Source organism: Equus quagga, chromosome 12 (assembly GCF_021613505.1).
Source record: "Equus quagga isolate Etosha38 chromosome 12, UCLA_HA_Equagga_1.0, whole genome shotgun sequence".
Lineage (NCBI taxonomy): Eukaryota > Metazoa > Chordata > Mammalia > Perissodactyla > Equidae > Equus > Equus quagga.
Window position 1 is genome coordinate 26,538,941 of NC_060278.1, and position 20,788 is coordinate 26,559,728.

Below are 20,788 nucleotides of genomic sequence, written 5' to 3' on the forward strand. Positions count from 1 at the left end.
AACAGATGGTAGTTCAGGGAGACTCTTTCCCGGCAAAAAAGAAAAAATAAAGTATTTTGAATCTCACTCCTGCAAAAAACCAACTGCATCCCCTCTGAGCTTTTATGGTGCCCTGGGGTCAGTGCAAACCTTTTCTCCACACTTCTGTCCTCTTCATCCTTGCGTCTTCCAGATGCAGTTAAATTTGGAAGAATTTCCTGAAAGTAAAAGTGAGATTTTTTTAAAAGTCAGAAACAAGAGCAGCACTGGTAGGCTTTCTTGTGACTCCTGTCTCACCACCTTGAGCTGTGTGGTTCGGGCCGTTTACTGAATTTCTCTGAACCTCAGTCTCCTGCTGTATAAAGTGGGGATGACAGTGTCTCCCTTTTGGGGTTGTATAGATTAAAGGTAATCTATACAAAGGAGTAGTACACAGGCAGGGCTCAGATATCATGGTTACTATTATATGAAAAGCTCCAAATGGAGGAGCTGGGCTCTCTGGTTTCTTCAAAGATACTGATCTGAATTCACCGCAATGTTTCCAAAACAACTTCCCAGTGACCCAGATCGTTTAGACAGAGCTCTACCCCTCAGCGAGACAGACCTTCCCACAACCGGGTGAAAAGCACATTGGTTCCTGAAGATGATGATTCTACGTGGTGGGAAAGCACTGGACTGGGCCTCAGAGGTCCCATTCTACACCCAGGCTTGCCACAACTCAGGGAATGACACACAGCCTCAGGTTCCTTATCTACAAAACGTGGAGCTTAACCTAAATGACCTTTAGGGTCTCTCCCAGCTCTCAGATTCCGGGATCCTAGTAAGAGGAATATTCAACATGTCTTATGGTATTTTGTTTTACACCAGCAACACTTACTTTCCATAAGGCCCAAACTACTGGTTGGGTTTCTCAAGGGGGTTAGAGACTATCTCTGACATTAGGTTTACCTTTGCGGTTCTTCTTAGATCTGACCTAGATGATTGGCTTTAGGTCAAGTACCAGATTGGTTTTCTTTTTCTTAAATTTCTTTTTTTTTTTTTTGGTGAGGAAGATTGTCCCTGAGCTGCCATCTGTGTCAATCTTCCTCTATTTTGTATGTGGGACACCACCACAGTATGGTTTGATGAGCAGTGCATATGTCCACGCCCAGGATCCAAACCCACGAACCTTGGGCTGCCAAAGCGGAGCATGCAAACTTAACTACTATCCCATCGGGCCGGCCTGCAGATCGTTTCTTTATCAAGCTCTTGATGTACTCCTGTGGCCCTTGTGGAAAGCTTACTAAGCCATCATCCAGAATTTTCTGTGCTTAGTGAGTTATCCTAATGTTCATCCCCAATCTCTATTATATAGACGGAGGAGAGGAGAGGCACAAAGATGAAGCCGTCTACTCAGAGCTGGCTGGGCTGTGGATAAACATGACCTGACCTTGATTCACCCACAGAGCAAAGAATCTTAGCTCAGACTCTGTCCACATCCTTTTGAAGCCCCTTCCTTTTCCTTATCTTTCATGTTGTTCACATGGGCCACCAGGGCCAGATGAGCTTTCTCTCACTTCAAACAACATCAGAAAAGAAAAAAAGTCACCTAGCCCACAACTGTTTTTCACCCACCCACGTTTCCCCCAGCCAAGAAAGTTTTCGCTGCATCCTCTCAGCCAGGGGAGGGAAGTGCTGGGAGCAAAGTGCTCTGTAAGAAGGTTCACGGGCTGCTGTCCACAGTCGGGGAGGCGGGTCCTCAGGAAAGGGGCAGAGAGAGAGGGAGGATGGGCGGTCACCGCCAGCAGTGTGGCTGCAGCTCCAGTGACATCTGGGAGCTTGTTAGAAATCCTCTTAGCCTCCACACTCACCCCATCGAATCCGAATGTGCCTTTTAACAAGACCCCCAGGCGACTTGTACGCACATTCATGTGTGAAGCACACCGTGCACAACTTAAGCCAGTCTGCCAGGTTGTAGAGAGTCCCACTGAGACGTCATTCTCCCAGATCAAATGACCGCCTGCCCTCCAGTGTGGGTATTTCCGGTTAAGTCCAGGGACATAGACATATCTCAGCGTAAAACATGTTAGTTCTGTTCCCCTTCTAAACACAAAAGGGTAAAAAAAGAAAGCGGTAGCTTTATACTGGGGGAGTGGGGTTGGGGGCATACAGCGAAAGGAAATAAAGAGGTGTGAGGACCCCAAATTCAGTCAAGAACCCCTGGTCTGCATGTCTTGCTCCTATCTTCCTCACAGTGCCATGGGGCCGTTTATAGGAGGGAAGAGAGTATCTCATTTCACCAAGTTTCGCACCTGTTGTTTGAAACCCTAGCAGCAGAAGCTCCACAGCTGTGCTTCTGGGAATAGTGGCGAGTGGTTGATGGTCTAATACTGGAAAGGAGAGAGCAGACGCCTGGGGGACAGAAACACTGATTTCAATCCCGAAATCTGCTGCTGTGTAGCCTGCAAACGCCTAATCTTTCCCTACCTAGCACGAGCAGGGGGAGATGGAGAAACTGAGTCTCCAGCAATCCATGGGAGGGAAAATAAAAAACAAAACAGCAGTGAAAAGAGAAGAGTGCCCTAGGGTCCCTCACCCTAACCAACCTTTCTCCTGTTGGGTGATCCAGTCCAGAGGAAGGTGCCTCTCAGTTACGGTGACTAATGTCAGCCGAAGAAGCCGAAAGCACCCAAGGAGCATGGCACCTCAGTTGAGTAGGGAATTCCTGGAAGTGACAAATCTACAAATATCCCATGGGAAGATGGACCTTGATAGTATTTCAGAGACAGTGACGGAGGTGGGTTGTGAGAAGGGAGTGCAACATGCGGGATTCTGCCTGTGTCATTCAAATTACTGTTTATAGCAAAAATCTGAAAAAAGATGTGGAACACTTTCCACATCAGAAGAGCTCAGTTTAACTCTCTGCATGCCAGAGCCCTTGGGATTAATAATAAGTGCTGGACATACCAGAACCAGAAGGCAAGGCCACATCAATGTACCTCTGAGCCTATGGTAGGACTCGCCTCCTGAGAGTCCCTCTTTCCAAGCTTTGAGCATTTACCCCCATCTCCCAAGACCAAGTTAGAAATCTAAAGTTTTTCCTCCACTCCATAGGTATAGATATTTAAAGTGTCCATAGACACTTTAAACACTCTCAGAAGAGAAAATGACATCTAAATCCAGAATTATCCCAATACTTAAAAATTAGAGAGAGAAAAGTATTTCCCTTCCCACTGTCTAAAGAAAATTCTGTGTTTGCCTCCTGCATTTCCAGACCCACCAAGCTGAGAGTTGGTGTGAGGTAGAGCTGAGATCATAAAGCAATTTCTGTTAAAAAGTCAGAACCACTAGTAGAAGCGAGAAATAGATCTGGAGAGATGTGTGCAAGAGGAAAGGTGGAGAAAAGCTAGTTCGCTGAATTTCAAGAAAGAATTTTCAGAGTTTTCAGCAAGTGAAACTAGAGAATGAACGACACTGCCATGTTGTGTGGGAAGAAATTTTTAAGTGATAATGCAGAGAAAGAGGATTTAAAGACATTCTGCTGAGTCATATAAGTGGAATTCTCCTTCGTTACTCCCCTGCAAGACTTCAGGATGGACGACATATCTTCACTTCTCTTTTTTCGATGCTGTACTGCTGTTTCTTTTTGCCACCATGCTGAGAAGGGCTGAAAAGATCCCAGATTTACTCCTATTAGATTAAAAAGAAACAAACCTCCAGGGTTACCTTCCCCACACTCTCTCCTACCTCCCACTTCTTCAGATGGCGTTTGGAACACCCTTGGCAAGGCGTTCCAGGGAAAAGGATTCTTGCCAACCTCTTTCCTGGTGATTTGCTATAGATCAGGGAAGTTTCAGTGTTTCTAAATTCCAGGAAAGATGCTTTCATGAAAAGAATGTCTGCGGGAGTAAGAAGTTCTGGAACTTCCCCTTGTCCCCACATGATCTCCCTTGATACTCAAGCTAATTTGTGATGACTCTGGAAACTTCCATGGCCTCCATCATCATGTGACTAAAGTGTTCTTAAGGACACAAAGTTGCTCCAAAGGCAATTTGCCTGCCTTGTTTTCAAATTTATGTGTTCTGAAACTTTCCTGGTTTGTGGTCGAGTTATGAGATTCCAAAAGCATGTGAGCTCAATCCTTGATTATTTGTACCGATGAATAGTTACAAGAGTTGCTAGGTGTACTTCTTAATGGTTTTTTTTTTTGGAGGTAAAATTACTTACAGTGAAAGGCACACATCTTAAGTGTACAATTTGATGAGTTTGGGCAAATATGCATTCCCATACAATCTGCATTCCATCACCTCACTCCCTCCATCAATCCCCACCCTCGAGGAGCGACCCTTGCTGACTTCCTTCTGTATGCAAGCTTTGTCTTTTCTTGAACTTCATATAAATGGACTCAAACAGTATGTTCTATTTTGTGTCTATCTTCTTTTGTTCAACATGATGTTTTTGAGATTATTTGGCTCTACTCTAACTATTTGTATATGTCTTTTTGTACACATGTGCTTTCACTCCTCTTAGATAAATATCCGGGAGCAGAATGACTGGATCGTAGGTAGGTATGTATTTAACTTCATATAAAAACCTTGTTTTCCAGAGTAATGGTATTATTTATTCTCCCACCGGTAACATGAGTCCAGTACACCCACTTCCTCTCCGACATTTGGCCTTGTCAGTCTTTTATCTATTTTACCCATTTTCTAAAGGACTATTTCATGGTGGTTTCCAATTTGCTTTTCTGGATGTCTAATGATGTTGAGCGCTCTATCACATGCTTACTGATAATCCTGTATCTTCTTTGGAGAAGTGACCATTCAAGTCTTCGCCCACTTATTTACTGAGGTGTTTGCCTTTTAGTATTGATTCATAGTTCTCTATATAATGTGGGCACAAGTCTTTTTGTCAGATATACGTGTTGCAAAGATTTTCTCCCAGTCTATCTCTATCTGTTCTTTTTTCATTTTCTTAATGTCTTAGGATGAGCAGTTTTTAATTTGCTTTTCTTTTATATTTGGTGCTTTTGGTCCTCTCTAGGAAATCTTTGCCTATCCGTAGCTTGCAAAGCCATTTGTCTTTGTTACTTTAGAAACTCAAGAATTTTAACTTTTATGTTTGCATCTATAATGTATACATCTAGTGTATGCATCTTTTATGTTTAGATATATAATAAAATTAATTTTTGTGTGAGGAGTGAGGTCCTTTGTCCCTGAACATTTATCCATTTGTTTCAGAAGTGTGTGTTGAGATTTTCCTTCCTTCATTGAATTTCCATGGCGGGTTTGTAAAACAATCAGCTGAATGTACATGTGCGAGCCTATCTCTGGACTTTTCTATTCTGTTCCATTATTCTGTTTGTCTATCCTTTTACCAATATATACTGTCTTGGTTACCACAGCTTTATAGAGAGTCTTGATATCAGATGATGAGACTCTTCCAAATTTCTACATCTTTTTAAGATTGTCTTAGAAATTCTAAGTCTTTTGTGTTTCCAAAAAGGTTTTAGAATCAACTTGACAAATTGTGCGTTGAATCTACCAAAGTGTGTCAAGTTTTTTTTTGCAATTGCATTAAATTTATTGATCAATTTAAGGTGAATTGACATCATTTTTTATTTTTAAAAAAAGAATCTTCCAATCCATAAGCATTGTACATTTCTCCATTTATGTAGTTCTTTAATTTACGTTAGCTATGTTTGAGAGTTTTCAGTATAGAGGTCTTGTCAGTTTTAGGTAAATCTATTCATGAGTATTTTATGTTTTTTGATACTATTGTAAGGAGAATTGTTTTAAAATTTTTTAGTTGCTAATTGGTCGCTTCCAGTATACACAACTAACCACAAATGATTTTTGTGTATTGACACTGCTAAATTTGCTAAGGTCTGGTAGCTATTTTGTAGATTTATTAGTAATTTTATGTAAACAATCAAGTCATCTGTGAAAAACGTTTCTTACTTTGAAATCTACTTTTGATATTAACGCCAGCTTTCTTATGCATACCTTTGCAGACTGTATCTCTTTAAGCTTTTACTTTTGTACTTAAGATGGTTCTCTCGTAGACAGCATATAGCTGGGCCCTCCTGTTTTGTCCAGTCTGAAAGTTTCTATCTTGTTTCACTTAGGTTTCATGTAATTAATTACAATATGGTTGGCTTGAAGTCTACCTTCTTGCTGTTTCCTAGTTGTCCTATTTATATTTTTATTCTTCTATTCTTCCTTTTCTCTCTTAATTTTGGCAAACCAAAAAAATATTTTAATAGTCTCTTTTATTTCTTCTATTGTCTTAGCTACACTCTTGTACTATTATTTGGTGATTCTCTAGGCTTTCCAGAATGCACCCTTATCACAATCTACTTAAAGTTAATATTGTACCACTCCATGTATGATCTAAGAACCTTATTATAGAAAAATTCCATTCACCCAAACTTTATACTATAGTTATTACATATTTTAGGTTTACATACACAATAAAACTCACCGTACAATATTATTATTTTCATTCTAAACAGTTTTCTCTCAAAGAAATGAAAAGATCTCTGTTTCTAGCTGGTGTAATTTCCACATAACCTGAAGAATTTGCCTTCGCATTATTTTTTATAATGTAAGTGTGCTGGTGACAAATTCTCTAAGCTTTCATTTATCTGAAAATATATTGATTTCAACCTCATTTTTTTTTTTTTTTTGAGGAAGATTAGCCCTGAGCTAACTACAGCCAATCCTCCTCTTTTTTTGCTGAGGAAGCCTGGCCCTGAGCTAACATCTGTGCCCATCTTCCTGTAGTTTATACGTGGGACGCCTGCCACAGCATGGCTTTTGCCAAGTGGTGCCATGTCTGCACCCGGGATCCGAACTGGCGAACCCAGGGCCGCAGAGGAGCGGAACCTGTACACTTAACTGCTGTGCCACTGGGCCGGCCCCTCAACCTCATTTTTGAAAGGTCTTTTCTCTAGGTAAAATTCTAGGCTGGCAGGCTTTTTTTCTTTTAAAACTTTGAATATGTTCTACCATTATTTTCTGGTTTCCATTGTTTCTGTTGAAAAGTCGTTCATCATTCATCTTTTATCCCTTATAATGTGTCCTTTTTCTCTGGCCACTTTTAGGATTTTCTCATTATCTTTAATTTCCAGCAATATGGCTCTGATTCATCTAAGTGTGATTTTCTGTATATCTATCCTGCTAGGAGTTCACCAAGCATCTTGGATCTGTAAGTCAATGTTTGTCATCAAATTTCCGACATTTTTTGGCCATTATTTCTTCAAATATTTCTTCTGCTCCATTCTTATTCTCCTCTTGCTTTGACACTTCAATTAAATATGATAGAATTTTTGATGTTATCCCACAGGCCGCTGAAGCTCTGTTCTTTTTTTTTGGAAATTTTTTCTCTGTGCTCATCAGTTTGGATAATTTCTATTGATCTGTCTTCAAATTGTGGTTATGCTCATTTCAGATATTTTAATTTTTAGTTCTAGAATTGTCATTTTTTTTTATAGTTTTCTTCATCTTCTGAGATATCCTATTGGTTCTCGCATTACAAGCATATTTCTTTTAAATTAGTAACTGACAATTTTTTTCTTAAAGAGCCAGAGAGTAAATATTTTTGGCCAGCAGGCCATACAGTCTGTTACAACTGCTCAACTCTGCCACTGTGACACAAAAGCAGCCATAGACAAAAGGTGAATGAATGGGCGTGGCTTTGTGCCAATAAAATGATTTATAAAAATAAATGGCAGCCAATAGGCAGGCCGTGGTTTGCTGATAACTGCTTTAGGTCACTGAGCATAGTTATTGTAAGGGCTTTAAACTCCTTGTCTGATAATTCCAAAATCTGGCTCTTTTGGGGGTCTGTTTCAGTTGACTCATTTTTTTTTTTAATGGGTCACATTTTCTTATTTCTTTACATGTCCAGAATTTTTTTAGAACTTGCTGAATATTATGAATTATATGTTTTAGAGAGTCTGGATTACGTTGTCTTCCTTTAAGAGGTATTGGATTTTGTTCTGACAGGCAGTTACATTACTGGTGCAACCCTTTGTCTATCAGGCTTGGTTTTAGTCTTTCTAAGCGGGGGGGGGGGGGGGGGGGGCTGTTTTGGTTTTGAAACTTGTCCTGGGGATGTCTCTTCCTTTGGAGAAGGATTGGCAAACTATAGCCTATGGGTCAGATGCCTGTTTTTGTAACTAAAATTTGGTATAACTATTTTTCTCTCAGTCCCCAGAGCAGGCAGTTGGTACTAGATCTCACTGAGTCCTGCTCTGTTCATGAGCCCTGCTCCGGGCTCAGAACCTGTGGGGTACCCTCAAGCATACTTTTAGGGCCTCCTTGCACAGTGTCCTCCTCTCCAAAACCCTGCCCCACCAATGCCAGCCATGCCAGCAGCCTAGAACTCTGATTCTTTTTTTTTTTTTTTTGGTGTGGAAGATTGGCCCTGAGCAAACATCTGTGCCAATCTTCCTCTATTGCATATGGGACATAGCCACAGCATGGCTTGATGAGTGGTGCGTAGGTCCACACCCAGGATCCGAAACTGTGATCTCCGGGCCACTGAAGCAGAGTGTGCAAACTTAACCACTACGCCACCAGGGTGGCCTCAGAACTCTGATTTTTTTCCTCCTCAGATCAGTGAGACCACCACTCTCCTTGGGCTCCACTTTGGTGCCACCTGGCAAGAAAGTGTCCCAGGAAGGAAGCCATGGCAATGGTGGGGCTCACTTCCTGTGTGCCTCTCCTCTCAAACAATGTCGTGCTGCGCTGTCTGCTTTCAAATGCCTGAAAACACTTTTTCCACACATTTCGTCTGGTTTTAAAGTTGTTTTCAGCAGGAAGGTCAGTTTTGGCACCAACATTTTGTCATGGCTGGAAGCAGAAGTCCTCACTGGTTTTTTTTCCTTCAATTATTTTACCTAGCTCAGGAACCGTCCGTCGTGTGCTTCTAAGTTGTTGTTGTTGTTTTTAATAGACTTTATTTTTTAGAGAAGTTTTAGGCTCACAGTGAAACAGAGCAGAAGTTGCAGAGGTTTTCCATATACTCCTGACCTCACACATGGGTAGCCTCCCCCATTATCGCATTATCAATGTCCCCCACCAGATGGTACCTTTGTTACAATTGATGAACCTACATTGACACGTCGTCGTCACCCAGAGTCCACAGTTTACATGACGGTTCACTTTGATGTACATTCTGTGGGTTTAGACAAATGTGTAATGCCATGTATCCACCATTATAGTGTCACACAGAGTAGTTTCACTGCCCTGAAAATCCTCTGAGCTCCACCTGTTCATCCCCTTCTCTCCCTAACACCTGGCAACCACTCATCTTTTTACTGTGTCCATAGCTTTGCCTTTTCAAGAATGTCATGCAGTTGGAATCATAAAGTATACAACCTTTTCAGACTGGCTTCTTTCACTCAGTAATATGCATTTAAGTTTCCTCTATGTCTTTTCACGGCTTGATGGCTCATTCTGTTTATGCTGAATGATACTCCCTTATCTGGATGGACCACGGTTTATTTATCCATTCACCTACTGAAGGACATCTTGGCTGCTTCCAGGTTGGGGCAGTTATGAATAAAGCTGCTCTAAACATCCATGTGCAGGTTTTTTGGGTGGACATAACTTTTCAACTCCTTTGGGTAAATACCAAGAAGCATGATTGCTGGATTGTACAGTAACAGTATGTTTAGTTTTATAAGAAACAGCTCAGCTGTCTTCCAAAGTGGCTGCACCATTTTGCATTCCCATCAGAAATGGACGAGGTTCCTCATCCTCCGCATCCTCACCAGCACTGGGCGTTGTCAGTGTTCTGAACTTTGACCATTCTAAAGGCGTGCAGCGGTATCTCATTGTTGTTCTAATCTAATCTGTATTTCCCTGATGACGTATGATATGGAGAGTCTTTTCAGATGTTTATTTTACGTCTGTATATCTTCTTTGGTGAGGTGGCTGTTAAGGTGTTTGGCCTGTTTTAAAAATCACGTTGTTCATTTTCTTATTGTTGAGTTTTAAGAATTCTTCGTATATTTTGGACAACAGTCCTTCATCAGATATGCGTTTTGCAAATATTTTTTCCCAGTCTGTGGCTTGTCTTTTCATTCTCTTAACAGTGTCTTTTAAGAGCAGAAATTTTTTATTTTAAGGAAGACTAGCTTCTCAATTCTTTCCTTCATGAATCATACCTTTGGTGTTGCATCTAAAAACTCGTCACCAAACCCAAGGTCATCTAGACTTCCTCTTGTGTTATTTTCTAACAGTTTTATAGTTTCACGTTTTACATTTAGGTCTGTGATCCATTTTGAATTAATTTTTGTGAAGAATATAAGGTCTGTGTCTACATTCACTCTTTTGCATGTGGCTGTCCGGTTGTTCCAGCACCGTTTGTTGAAAAGATTATCTTTGCTCCATTGTATTGCCTTTGCTCCTCTGTCAAAGATCAGTTGACCTATTATGTGCCAGGTGTTTATCTTAGTATGCTATTTCATATAATCTTTAAAATAAATTAGTAAAATAATTATTATGCCCATTTTACAGGACAGGAAGCCAAGTGTTTGATAAATGAAAACAACAAAGCCATATAGCTAGTAAGCTGGCAGTGCTAGGATTTAGAAAACCATCTTCCTCCCCTTTCTGCCATGCTGCCTTTCTGCCTATTGTGATGATTATTATCACGACCAGAATTTACTGAGTGCTTACGTTACATGTTGCTCTACAACTGCAGGCCCGCTGAGCCATTCAAATTGCTTTTTTTAGTCCCTTCTTGGTTAGAGGTGGGGCGAACTGTCTGCGTTCCCCTCACCTTCTGTTCTTGGGGGTTCCAGGAGTGTCCTGAGTCTTGCATGCGGTGGTCTCCAGGATGCCAAGAGGCTGGGCAGACTGTAAGGGCACAGAGGAGCTTCATGCCAACCTGAGTGATTAATAAGCAATGGGCAGACCGTCCTCAGGCAGCAATGAGCGCAGTAACCTGCCCGGATCTTCCTCCGTGCCTGTCCCGGTAGATGGAGAGCCTGGCTGTGGGAGAGAGCCCTGCTGTCTCACCTTTTCCTGTTTCCTGTCACCCTCCCTATCCACTTCCTTCATCCAGCCTGTGGTTTTTCCTAAAGTGGAATCTTTTCAAGCAGGAGCTCTTGTTGCAAGATATGCAATGGAATCATTTTTCTGATTAGACCGGTGCCTTTTTCCCTTAATAGTTGGGTATTTGGCCACTTCTTCGAGTGTCCTTGCTGGGAAACCAGTGTGCACTTTCCGGGCTAAGAGAGGTCAGGTCTTCACGGTGTGAGAAGGAATTTGATAACCTCAGAGGTGGGCAGCTGAGTGAGAAACACACTTCCTGCCTGCCAGACTGGGTGAAGCATTTCCATATATTTCTCAAAAAAATGGTACAGAATCATTAACCACAGAAGGCCTTATTTCTTGAAAGATATTTCTCACGGACACATTTTGTCCCTCAATTAAATTTACACGGCTTTCCTCCCTCCCTTTCCTCCCATCCCTTGGTCCTCCTCTCTCTTTCTATAGGTACTTGCTCAGCATGAGGCATATTCAGAGTAAAACCTCCCTCGTTTCTATTTGGTTAGTTTGAACTCTATTGCAGTTTGCAGAGGATCTCGGTGGGAGGTAAATTTTGAAACGTCTCTGATACGAAGCTTTCTAAAGACCAACGGCAACAGCCTCAGCTTCTTTCTGGAAAAAAGTGGAGTCTACATAAATGCTTTAAATAAGGCAAAGAGGTGTGCGGTTAAATCATCACATGGTGAAGGAGAGGAGTGTTTGACTAGAACCTCCTGAATGCCTTTCTGTGCTGCTTCTTTGCAGAGCTCTGTGAGGACGACCCACCGACTCTCAGACACGCCACGTTCAAGGCCCTCACCTACAAGGTCGGCACCCTACTCAACTGCAACTGCGAGAAGGGCTTCCGCAGGATAAGCAAAGGGTCTCTCGCCATGGTTTGTAAAGGAAACTCGAGCCACTCTTTCTGGGAACAGACGTGTCACTGCGTCCGGACTTGTAAGTCTTTCCTTTTGTACCTACCAAGGGACAGAGAAGAACGGTAGCAAAGGGTGAGACAGAACTTCTGCTTCTGATCACTCAGCCCGACAGACAAAAAGTGGCCAGCCCCATCCACCCAATAACTAATTTCAGTGGTGCCTGGAATATTCATTCACTAGATAAATATTTAAAGTGTCTCCTAGTTCCAAGGACTGGTCTGGGCACTGGGGAGACCCCAAGGAACTTATATTTTGGAGGGAGAGAAGGATCAGCCATTAGACTAATAATTACTGAACAAGTAAAAAATAATTCTAGTTCACAAGAATGTGAATGGACTTAATTCCACTGAACTGTATGCTTAAAAATGGTTACTATGGTGAATCTTATATTGCGTATATTTTATCACAATTTTAAAAAAATAAAAATAAAAAAAGAATAGTCAAGATGAGCCTATATAAAGAATATACAAAATAATAACAATTCTAGCTGGGACGTCTACCTGTTAGGCTGAATTAACTCTTTTGTGTTTTGCTTTACAAAGCTCACACCTCATATCACCCTTCTCCTGAGTGATGAAATGTACTTATCCTAGCTCCCCGTCCAGTAACACACAGCGTGAAAGCCTGACAAGTCGCGTGGCCCCTCTCCCATCTCCTTTCAGTGACCATCTCTGCAATCCTAAGGAAGGAGTTCTGAGTAGAAAAACAGAGGCAACAGGAGAGGTGTTCCCTCCCTGATGAGGGTAAAAAGGGAATAGAAGCTCAGGCTACTGAATTCGAGAGTCTCATCTGTTGCCAACATTTTTCTCTCTGGGTGCCCAGGGGCCTTTGGGGGATTTCTTGAGGGGGAAATATATTGTCAAAGAGAAAGCATTGTCAGTCCAGGGCCTTCCCCAGCCCAGTGGCTGGAACTGGCATTCCAGAGTATGAGGAATATGCCCTCAAGACCCCACACCCCCAGAAGGTTGCTGTCTCTTGTCCTAGTCCTGCAAAGCCCTCGCTGGGCTGGGGGAGCGAGGAGAATAACCACCCACAGACAGGATGGACTGGTGCGTGGGCGAGGCTCGACGTTAGCACAAGGGAAGGAGAGAGGCAGAGGAAGTTGTTCACTTCAAGTTTCTTTATTTCTGGGCTTCAAAACATGGCTTGAGGGTCTCAGGTCCCTCGATGCCGGAAGTGCTTGGAAACACCAGTAAACCAAGGGTCCCAAACTTCATCTTTGCTGGTGAGGGCAAGCAGAGATGGCAGAGCCGCTAGCTCGGATATTGTAGGCGGGTTGCCTCCCCAGAGTGGAATTTGGAGGGAATGACCCCCAAGATCATTTCTAATTGGCTTTCTAAACCTAAGTTGATCTGATACTACGATTGTGCCATTGAACTTCTGCCCACTCTGTGATATCAGAATGTGGTGAATAGATGTGGTTTCATCTGTTTTGTTATTTCTTAACCCTGGAGACGTGCTGGTGAGCTGCAGTGACTTCGACCCACCCAAACTATGGATGGACTGCAGAGTTTTGAGATCGCTGCTTTGCTGAAGCCCCCCCCCCCCCCCCCCCCCTTTTTTTCCCCAGCAGATCCCCTCCCTGGCCCTAAGCTAGAATCTTGATCCCGCCCTCATTACGAGCCCACACTCAACTCCTTTGCCAAACTCTTCACGATAGAGAGGAGTGTTGTAGGAGAGGTTTTCTTGTCATTGTTTTAAGATTACATCTTTCTGACTTTTAAATGAACTCCTTTGGGGAAACAAAGGGGTCGGTAGATTGTTGAGTCAGATCACCCCTCATGGCCATCACACACACCCGTGCTCCATGTTGACACAGTTGATGGCCAGAATGGAGCCCCTTGTGGGGAGACACACATACACAAAAAATTCCACCAGAAAATCTTTCAGTTCTTTCCAAAACATGTTGTAGGCCACTGTCATTACACACATGCTTACCAACAGGCCATGTAATGGGCTGGGCGTGAGCAGGCCCCACTGAGACCGCCCCAAGGGCAGGGTTTGTGTGTGTGGCTCATCTTTGTAACCCCAGCACCCCAACATTGCTTCACATCTCACAGGCACTAGAAGGACACTCTATTTGAGTAAATGAATACGTGAAGAGTGTTTTCTATTTTAAGCATTTGTGAAGTTATTTGTTTATTCCATCAATACTCTCTAGCTTCTAGGAAGACAGAAAATCAAGTTACTCCTAAACCTGAAGAACAGATGGAAAGGAAAACCACAGAAATGCAAAGCCAAACACAGCCCATGGACCCAGTTAACCTTCCAGGTAAGAGGTGAATCTCAACAACTCTTGTCTGACTGACTCCTGGGAACCAATCCTTCTCTTGCAGGTATATGATGTGTTCTCCAAAAGAGGAAAGTCTGTCCACTGTCCTCTCCTCTAGGGGTACCATGTGGACAAGAGCTATTGCATAGCATTTGCAGACTGTTTGCTCAGCATTTCAAGCTACCCTTACAGCCGCAAACCTGGGCTCTGGGCTTCTTCCTGGTTTGGGAGCTGGCCAAATAAAATTCAGCTCAGCTCAATTCATTTCAGTTCAATTCATCTCAATTCCAAGGGCATGTGTGGGGACTGACTGTGCCAGGCACTGCTGACAGAAGGTGCCAACATGAGTAGACGACAGCCTGTGTCCTCAAGGGAACACTCTGTGTTTTCCCCTTAAGTATAAGATAATGAACTGCCAGTAAAGCAAGATGTGTCTTGCGAACAGAGTTGTAAAATGTGCTGGGCCATGCTGGGGAGTCTGGAAGCTGCAGATAAAGACCTCCTAGCTGATGGGCCATGGATGACTGAGAACCATGACCACCCCATAGCTGCCACAACTTTCCAGAATGAATCATGTTGAAGTCAAGTCACCACGTCAGGAAGAAATAGAGCTTGTTAGGAATACCTGAGCTTTTAGGGCACCAGCTGACCTTACAAGACCCTACAGTCCTATGCTAATTTTATAACCTTACAAAGAACTTGAGCACCTTATAGATACTCACTTGAGCTTCACAAGCCAGTGAGTCAGGGAACAGGAGTCTTACTTCAATTTACTCAAGAAATTGAGACATGGAGAGGTTAAGAGACTCAGCTAAACTCACCTAATGTAGGAATAAGACCTCAGGTCTCCTGAATTAGACTAAGGATCTTTCTACTGATTACTGATTTCAAATCAGTTTGAATTTATTGGCAGTTTCCATTACTTTTGCAAAAAAAAAAAAGATGAATCCAGGGGTATTGTGGCAACATGTTTTTATCCATTTAGCCCTCCAACTTTGTACTGGAGTGGGGTTTCAAAACACATGTAGTTGTTTGTTTTTCTCTGCTCCTCCCACATTACCCTCCACGGTTATTGAAAGGTTTCTCAAGAGGTCACTGTTTGTTGACTTTACTCAAGAGATGATCAGCTGGCTCCAGCTAAGGCAAATTTCACAAACTGTCTGAATTTGGATGTTTTCTTTTGAAAGAAGCAAACCCAATTCGAACAAGTTCACACAGTTATGGATTTTTACCAGCTGTAACAGAAATTTTATTGTGAGACTCAATCACAAGTTCAGTATGATTTGCAAGGTGCTACTCTAGAGAAGACCACCTGGGACAGGACCACTCAGCTTCCTGCTGAGGTAGAGGGGTTATATGAGGTACTTGTGAACGTTATGTTGAGAAATCAGGTTGTGGAAGGTCTGGAAGGTCAGAACATATGTGTAGCTTCATGTGTCTGGGGATTGAGGGTACATGTGGTTCCATATGTCCAGACTGCGGGTAGAGTGTGGAATCCTGAGATTAAATTGGGGCGGGACAGGATCTCTGGGGTTAAAGGTCAGTCAGGCTTGGGTTGCAGTTGGGTGAGTGGAAAGTTACTGGGCATGGGGAATTTTCAGAGACCTTGACAGGGCTCATGTAGGGTGAACTTCAGGCATGGCTTGATCAGAGGTGAGATTTCATTTCCCCAAGGTTCTCTCAGCCCTTCCCTCCTCTTGGCTTTGGCTTTGTCCCCAGTCTTTCTGCCATGGTCCCAAGATGACCACCAGCCGCAACCCGAGGATGTGCTTCCTCACTTAGCAGTGGAGATCCAAGGTGGTCTTCACACTTCATTAGCCCAAATTGGCTTGAGCCTGCCCTTATCCCTCAGCTGAGCCCACCTTTCTCACTCCTGTCCACTTATCAAAACCCTCACCATCATCAGAAGTACTTACTCATTCCTCTGTGTTCCCACAGCAAGCGCCTGCTCCTCAGCTATAATACTCAGCACATTCTGCCTTCCTATGTCTTTCTTACCCAGTCCACTGTCTACTCCTTGCAGGAGTAACTGAGTCTTTGTGCCTTCTCACAAAGTGCCCAGCAAAGTTCCCTGACACATAGGTATTCTCAATACATATTGCTTGCATGAAAGAAGGAATGAATGAATGAATGAATGAACGAAAAAATAAGAACCAAGGTCCAGTCTCCAGGAAGAGGCAACTTGGATTCACTCACAGTGCTTTCCCCAATTTGCCTTCAGAATTTCCTTTCCCTCCTCCAGGTCACTGCAGGGAGCCTCCGCCCTGGGAACACGAAGCTTCGGAGAGAATTTACCATTTTGTGGTGGGGCAGACAGTTCACTACCAGTGCGCCCAGGGATTCAGGGCCCTACAGAGTGGTCCTGCCAAGAGCGTCTGCAAAATGATGTGTGGGAGGACAAGGTGGACACAGCCCCAGCTCAGGTGCACAAGTGAAAGCAAGAACAGTGAGTTTGCAGGTATGGTGGCGGCTTCTGGGGTCCACCACCTTGCCTTTTCCATCAGGCTGACCAGGGTGCAATTCTTGACCCAACAGCTTTACCCAACAGCTATGTGACCTGGGGCAAGCCGCTTAATGTCCTTGGGCTTCTGTTTTGTCTCATTCTAGATAATAGACTAGATAAATTCTAAGGTCTCCATCACCTAAGGTCCCCTCTACCCTGAGTGGGGATAAAAGCAGGAGACAGAAGAGGAGGAAAGATCTTCAGATGCCTCCTCACTGGTGATAATGCTTTCCCGTTCCTAGCTGATCCTGAAATTCCGCTTCTTCCTCAAAGCTGCCAAGATGTCCTCTCGTTCAAAAGGGAAAGTCCAGCCTGCTACCCACGCCTTTCTAGTTTACTGACACAGAGTGTGAACCCATTATTTGCACAGTGCTGCAGTGTTGGCATGTTCCTTCCCTTTGTGTAATTCCCACCTGAGCTTTGCTAAGAGTGCAGATGTGTAGGGAACAGTCTTACTCAAGCACAAACACAAACATACACTCATTCGTGCTTACATACAACACACCTCTATTGAGGTCTTCTTCTGCCATTACTGTCAATCATATTATTTCTACAATCAAAGTCAGTTACATTTAACCATAAGTATTACTGGTTTCTTTGCTCACCACCATTTCTCATATGCCATATCTTCCTCTTGGGTTCTTTGAGGATGCTGTTTGTTTCCCATAGCCTGCCTCCAATGAGCCACACTACAGCTCAGAGCATGTCCATGGCTTCCTTTATAAAAGGATGGGGAGGCGGGGAAGTGTCCTGGGGAACTGACAACACTCAGGAGGAATGGGGACCCTGTCACAGAGAAGAGCTACCCTTCTCTGCATTTCTACTTCGTCTGATGGTTCACTGGTATTTGTATTATTATGACCTGTTTCCAAGCCACAGATGGAAATCAGGGCTGAGTAGGAAGCCTGGGGAGAGGGGTTGCTTGGAGTTCCATGGAAAGCCAGGACCACGGTTAGAATTCCCTCTCAGCTCTGCTGGGGCCACTTACCCACTTCCCTGTGACCCTGATGCAGAGCCCCGTCATGTAGCATCCCCAGATAATGTGCCCATAACTGAGATTCACGCCTCAGCTAGTGTGTCCAGGGTCGGCTGAGGAGACGGTTCGGGGTGCATGTGCGACCCTCACAATCCACCTTCGGTTCCACAAGCATCACTTACTCTTTCCTCCAGGTGACAAAGAGCTTCAAGCAAGCACTGATGCTTCTCCTGGGAGTGAAACGTCCTGTCCCCTAATAATGACAGGTACCACAGGTACGGCCAGTTTCCATGAAGATAAAAGCTTGGTCATTAAATCATAATGCAAGAAAGGGAAGACAGTTCGCCTGGAGCAGCCCCTCCAGGAGATGGGCCAGAGCGGCCCCGCGGGTGTGAAAGATGATCACGCATCTGCACGTGACCCCCAATGCTCAAACACATTTACAGTAAGCGTCAGAAAGAGGAGAAACGAGACTGAGGGCAGCATGTCGAGGCAGAAGGATGAAACGCTTGCCCACAGCCTCCTCTTGTCTCTCACATCCCTTCCATCAATCTCCGAGGGTCTAGCTCACTGGGAAGCCCTGACTCCCTGCAGCCTGCGCAGTCCGATAATTAGCATAAACTCAGCCTCTTCCTCTCTCTCTCCTGCACAGATTTTCAAACACGTACAGAAGTGGCTGCAACCACAGAGACGTTCATATTTACAGCCGAGTATCAGATGGCAGGTGGGTAGCGGTCACTCCTTTTGTTGACAAAATGTGCCCCAGATGGACTGTGGGACATATTGCTTGGTGGGTTGCTGGGTTAGTTAGTTTAAAATGACCCCCTCCTTATATAATGTTTATAAGAGTAAAAGACTAATCTAGATATTAACCTAACTCAAAATCGCAGTAATCAGTTATAGTAAGTTGTGAGTGAAGTCTCAAACCAGCCCAACTAGTTCCCTCTAACTGTACCTTAAAGGATAAAAATACCCCATGGCCATGTGTGAGGGGTGAGGTGAGGTGAGAGAGAACGGATGCCATATAACCAGGGGCAGAGAGAAAAAACATTCCAGAAACATTACAGTTGTTCCTTGGAGAGGGGACAACAGGCTTTGGGGTGAGTGGGGATGGGAGGAGCTCATAGAAACAGAGAGTAGAATGGTGGTCACCACACTGGGGGTGGGGCAAATGGGGAGATGTTGGTGAGAGGTACAAACTTCCAGCAAGAAGATGAATAAGTTCCGAGGATTGAATGTACAGCATGGTTAACAACAGCATATTGTCTACTTGAAAGTGGCTAAGACAGTAGATCTTAAATGTTCTCACCACAACAAAAAAAGTGGTAATTATGTGATGTGAAGGAGGTGTTAGCTAACACGATTTTGGTGATCATATCGCAAGATATAAGTGTATCAAATCATCACACAAACTTACACAATGTGTATGTTAATTATATCTCAATTAAGCTGGAAAAAAAAGAAGAAAAACAGGCTTGGAGGTACATCTAAGATAGATAGATAGGTAGCTCACTCGAGTGCCACAGGAAAGCATCATTTGAACATTTTCAAGAGATGCTAATGTGTTTATCATTTATCTTTATATTTCGACGTTTCTTTTACTGTCCTGAGCCTCACTCACAGCCTCCTTAACAGAGGCCTGGCCTCTGAATCATTCTCAAGAGAGTGCCTGTCAGTTCCCTGCCCCCAGAAAGAGGCAGAGCCACTGAGGACAGGCGCCTGCCCTTTTCCGTCCACACCTCCCCAGCCCTAGCCCTCGTCCTTGGTCCTGTCCGGGAAGGGCGCTGCATCCTGTGTTCTGAGAAGGGAAAGCAGAAACTGGAGCACCCACCTCTGCAGGAAACTCCTGCTGGGGGGCAGGGGGGGAGGGGGGGTGGGGGACACGACAAGGACTACAACAGGCCGGGACTTCTTCAGCCTGCTCTGCGACCCAGCCCAGGCGCACCTCCGCTGAACTGCTTCTCTGTTGACAGTGGCCGGCTGCATTCTCCTGCTGATCAGCATCCTCCTCCTGAGCGGGCTCACCTGGCAGCGCAGATGGTGAGTCCCATATTAGCAAAGAAGCCCCTGCCCAAGCTAGCGGAGGAAGCCCGGGGTAGGAAAAGCCCCTGGGCGGAGACCCCTTCGCCCCAGCCCGCCCCATTCTCCTACTAACCTCCAGCAGTCTGGGGAGTAGGAGGGAGAAGCGGCCAATGCACGCATTCCCAAAGAGTCGATCAACAAGAATTAAAGCAGCAGGGAAATGGGAAAGCAAGGAAAGCGAACATTTGTTGAGCGCCTACTGTATCCCAGTCTCGACACTTGGGAACATTATCACAACCTATCTTCTCAGACACCTTTAGAATAACTACAGCTTAGACAGATGAAGCAATGCAAACAAGATTGCACAGCGGAGGCCAAAACGGCAACCTGAAACTAGAGCGCAAGACCCTTCTGCCTCATCGCCTGGCTACAAGGAAGCCAGGGGCAGCATCCACCCGAGCTTTTCCTCCCCTGCGCTCCCCACCCCACCGACTGCAGACACTCACCCAGGGCCCCCCAGACCGCGAGTGTGACCCATGTGTGGCCTCATTTGCTTAATTCGGATTCTCAACCCTGGCTGCAGATTAGACAAACAGGAGAGATTTTTTTAAAGATTTTATTTTATTTTTTTTCCTTTTTTCCCCAAAGCCCCCCGGTACGTAGTTGTGTATTCTTCGTTGTGGGTCCTTCTAGTTGTGGCATGTGGGACGCTGCCTCAGCGTGGTTTGATGAGCAGTGCCATGTCCGCGCCCAGGATTCGAACCAACGAAACACTGGGCCGCCTGCAGCGGAGCACACGAACTTAACCACTCGGCCGCGGGGCCAGCCCCCAGAGATTTTTTTAAATACCAATGTTGAGCCCCAACCAGAATCTCTAGGGGTGGGCCGCAGACATCAGTACTTTTTTTTTTTTCAATTGAGATAAAATTCATCATTGTAACCATTTTAAAGTGCATAACTCTGTGGTTTTTAGCAATGTTGTGCATACATCACCACTATCTAATTCTGGAACACTTCCATCTCCCCCAAAAGAACCCTGTATTTCTCAATTCCCCATTCCCCACCCTCCTCCCC

The 20,788-nt window shown here is 44.2% G+C and overlaps 1 protein-coding gene across 1 annotated transcript in view; it reads left to right on the top strand.

The window, feature by feature from the left end:
* IL2RA (interleukin 2 receptor subunit alpha) overlaps window positions 1-20,788 on the top strand; it is a 51,008-nt gene that overhangs the window by 24,497 nt on the left and 5,723 nt on the right. Inside the window, exons 2-7 of the mRNA XM_046679368.1 lie at window positions 11,769-11,960; window positions 14,103-14,213; window positions 16,456-16,671; window positions 17,887-17,967; window positions 18,345-18,416; window positions 19,666-19,732. Of these exons, the coding sequence (XP_046535324.1) occupies window positions 11,769-11,960; window positions 14,103-14,213; window positions 16,456-16,671; window positions 17,887-17,967; window positions 18,345-18,416; window positions 19,666-19,732 (739 nt within the window). The remainder of the gene's footprint in view (window positions 1-11,768; window positions 11,961-14,102; window positions 14,214-16,455; window positions 16,672-17,886; window positions 17,968-18,344; window positions 18,417-19,665; window positions 19,733-20,788) is intronic.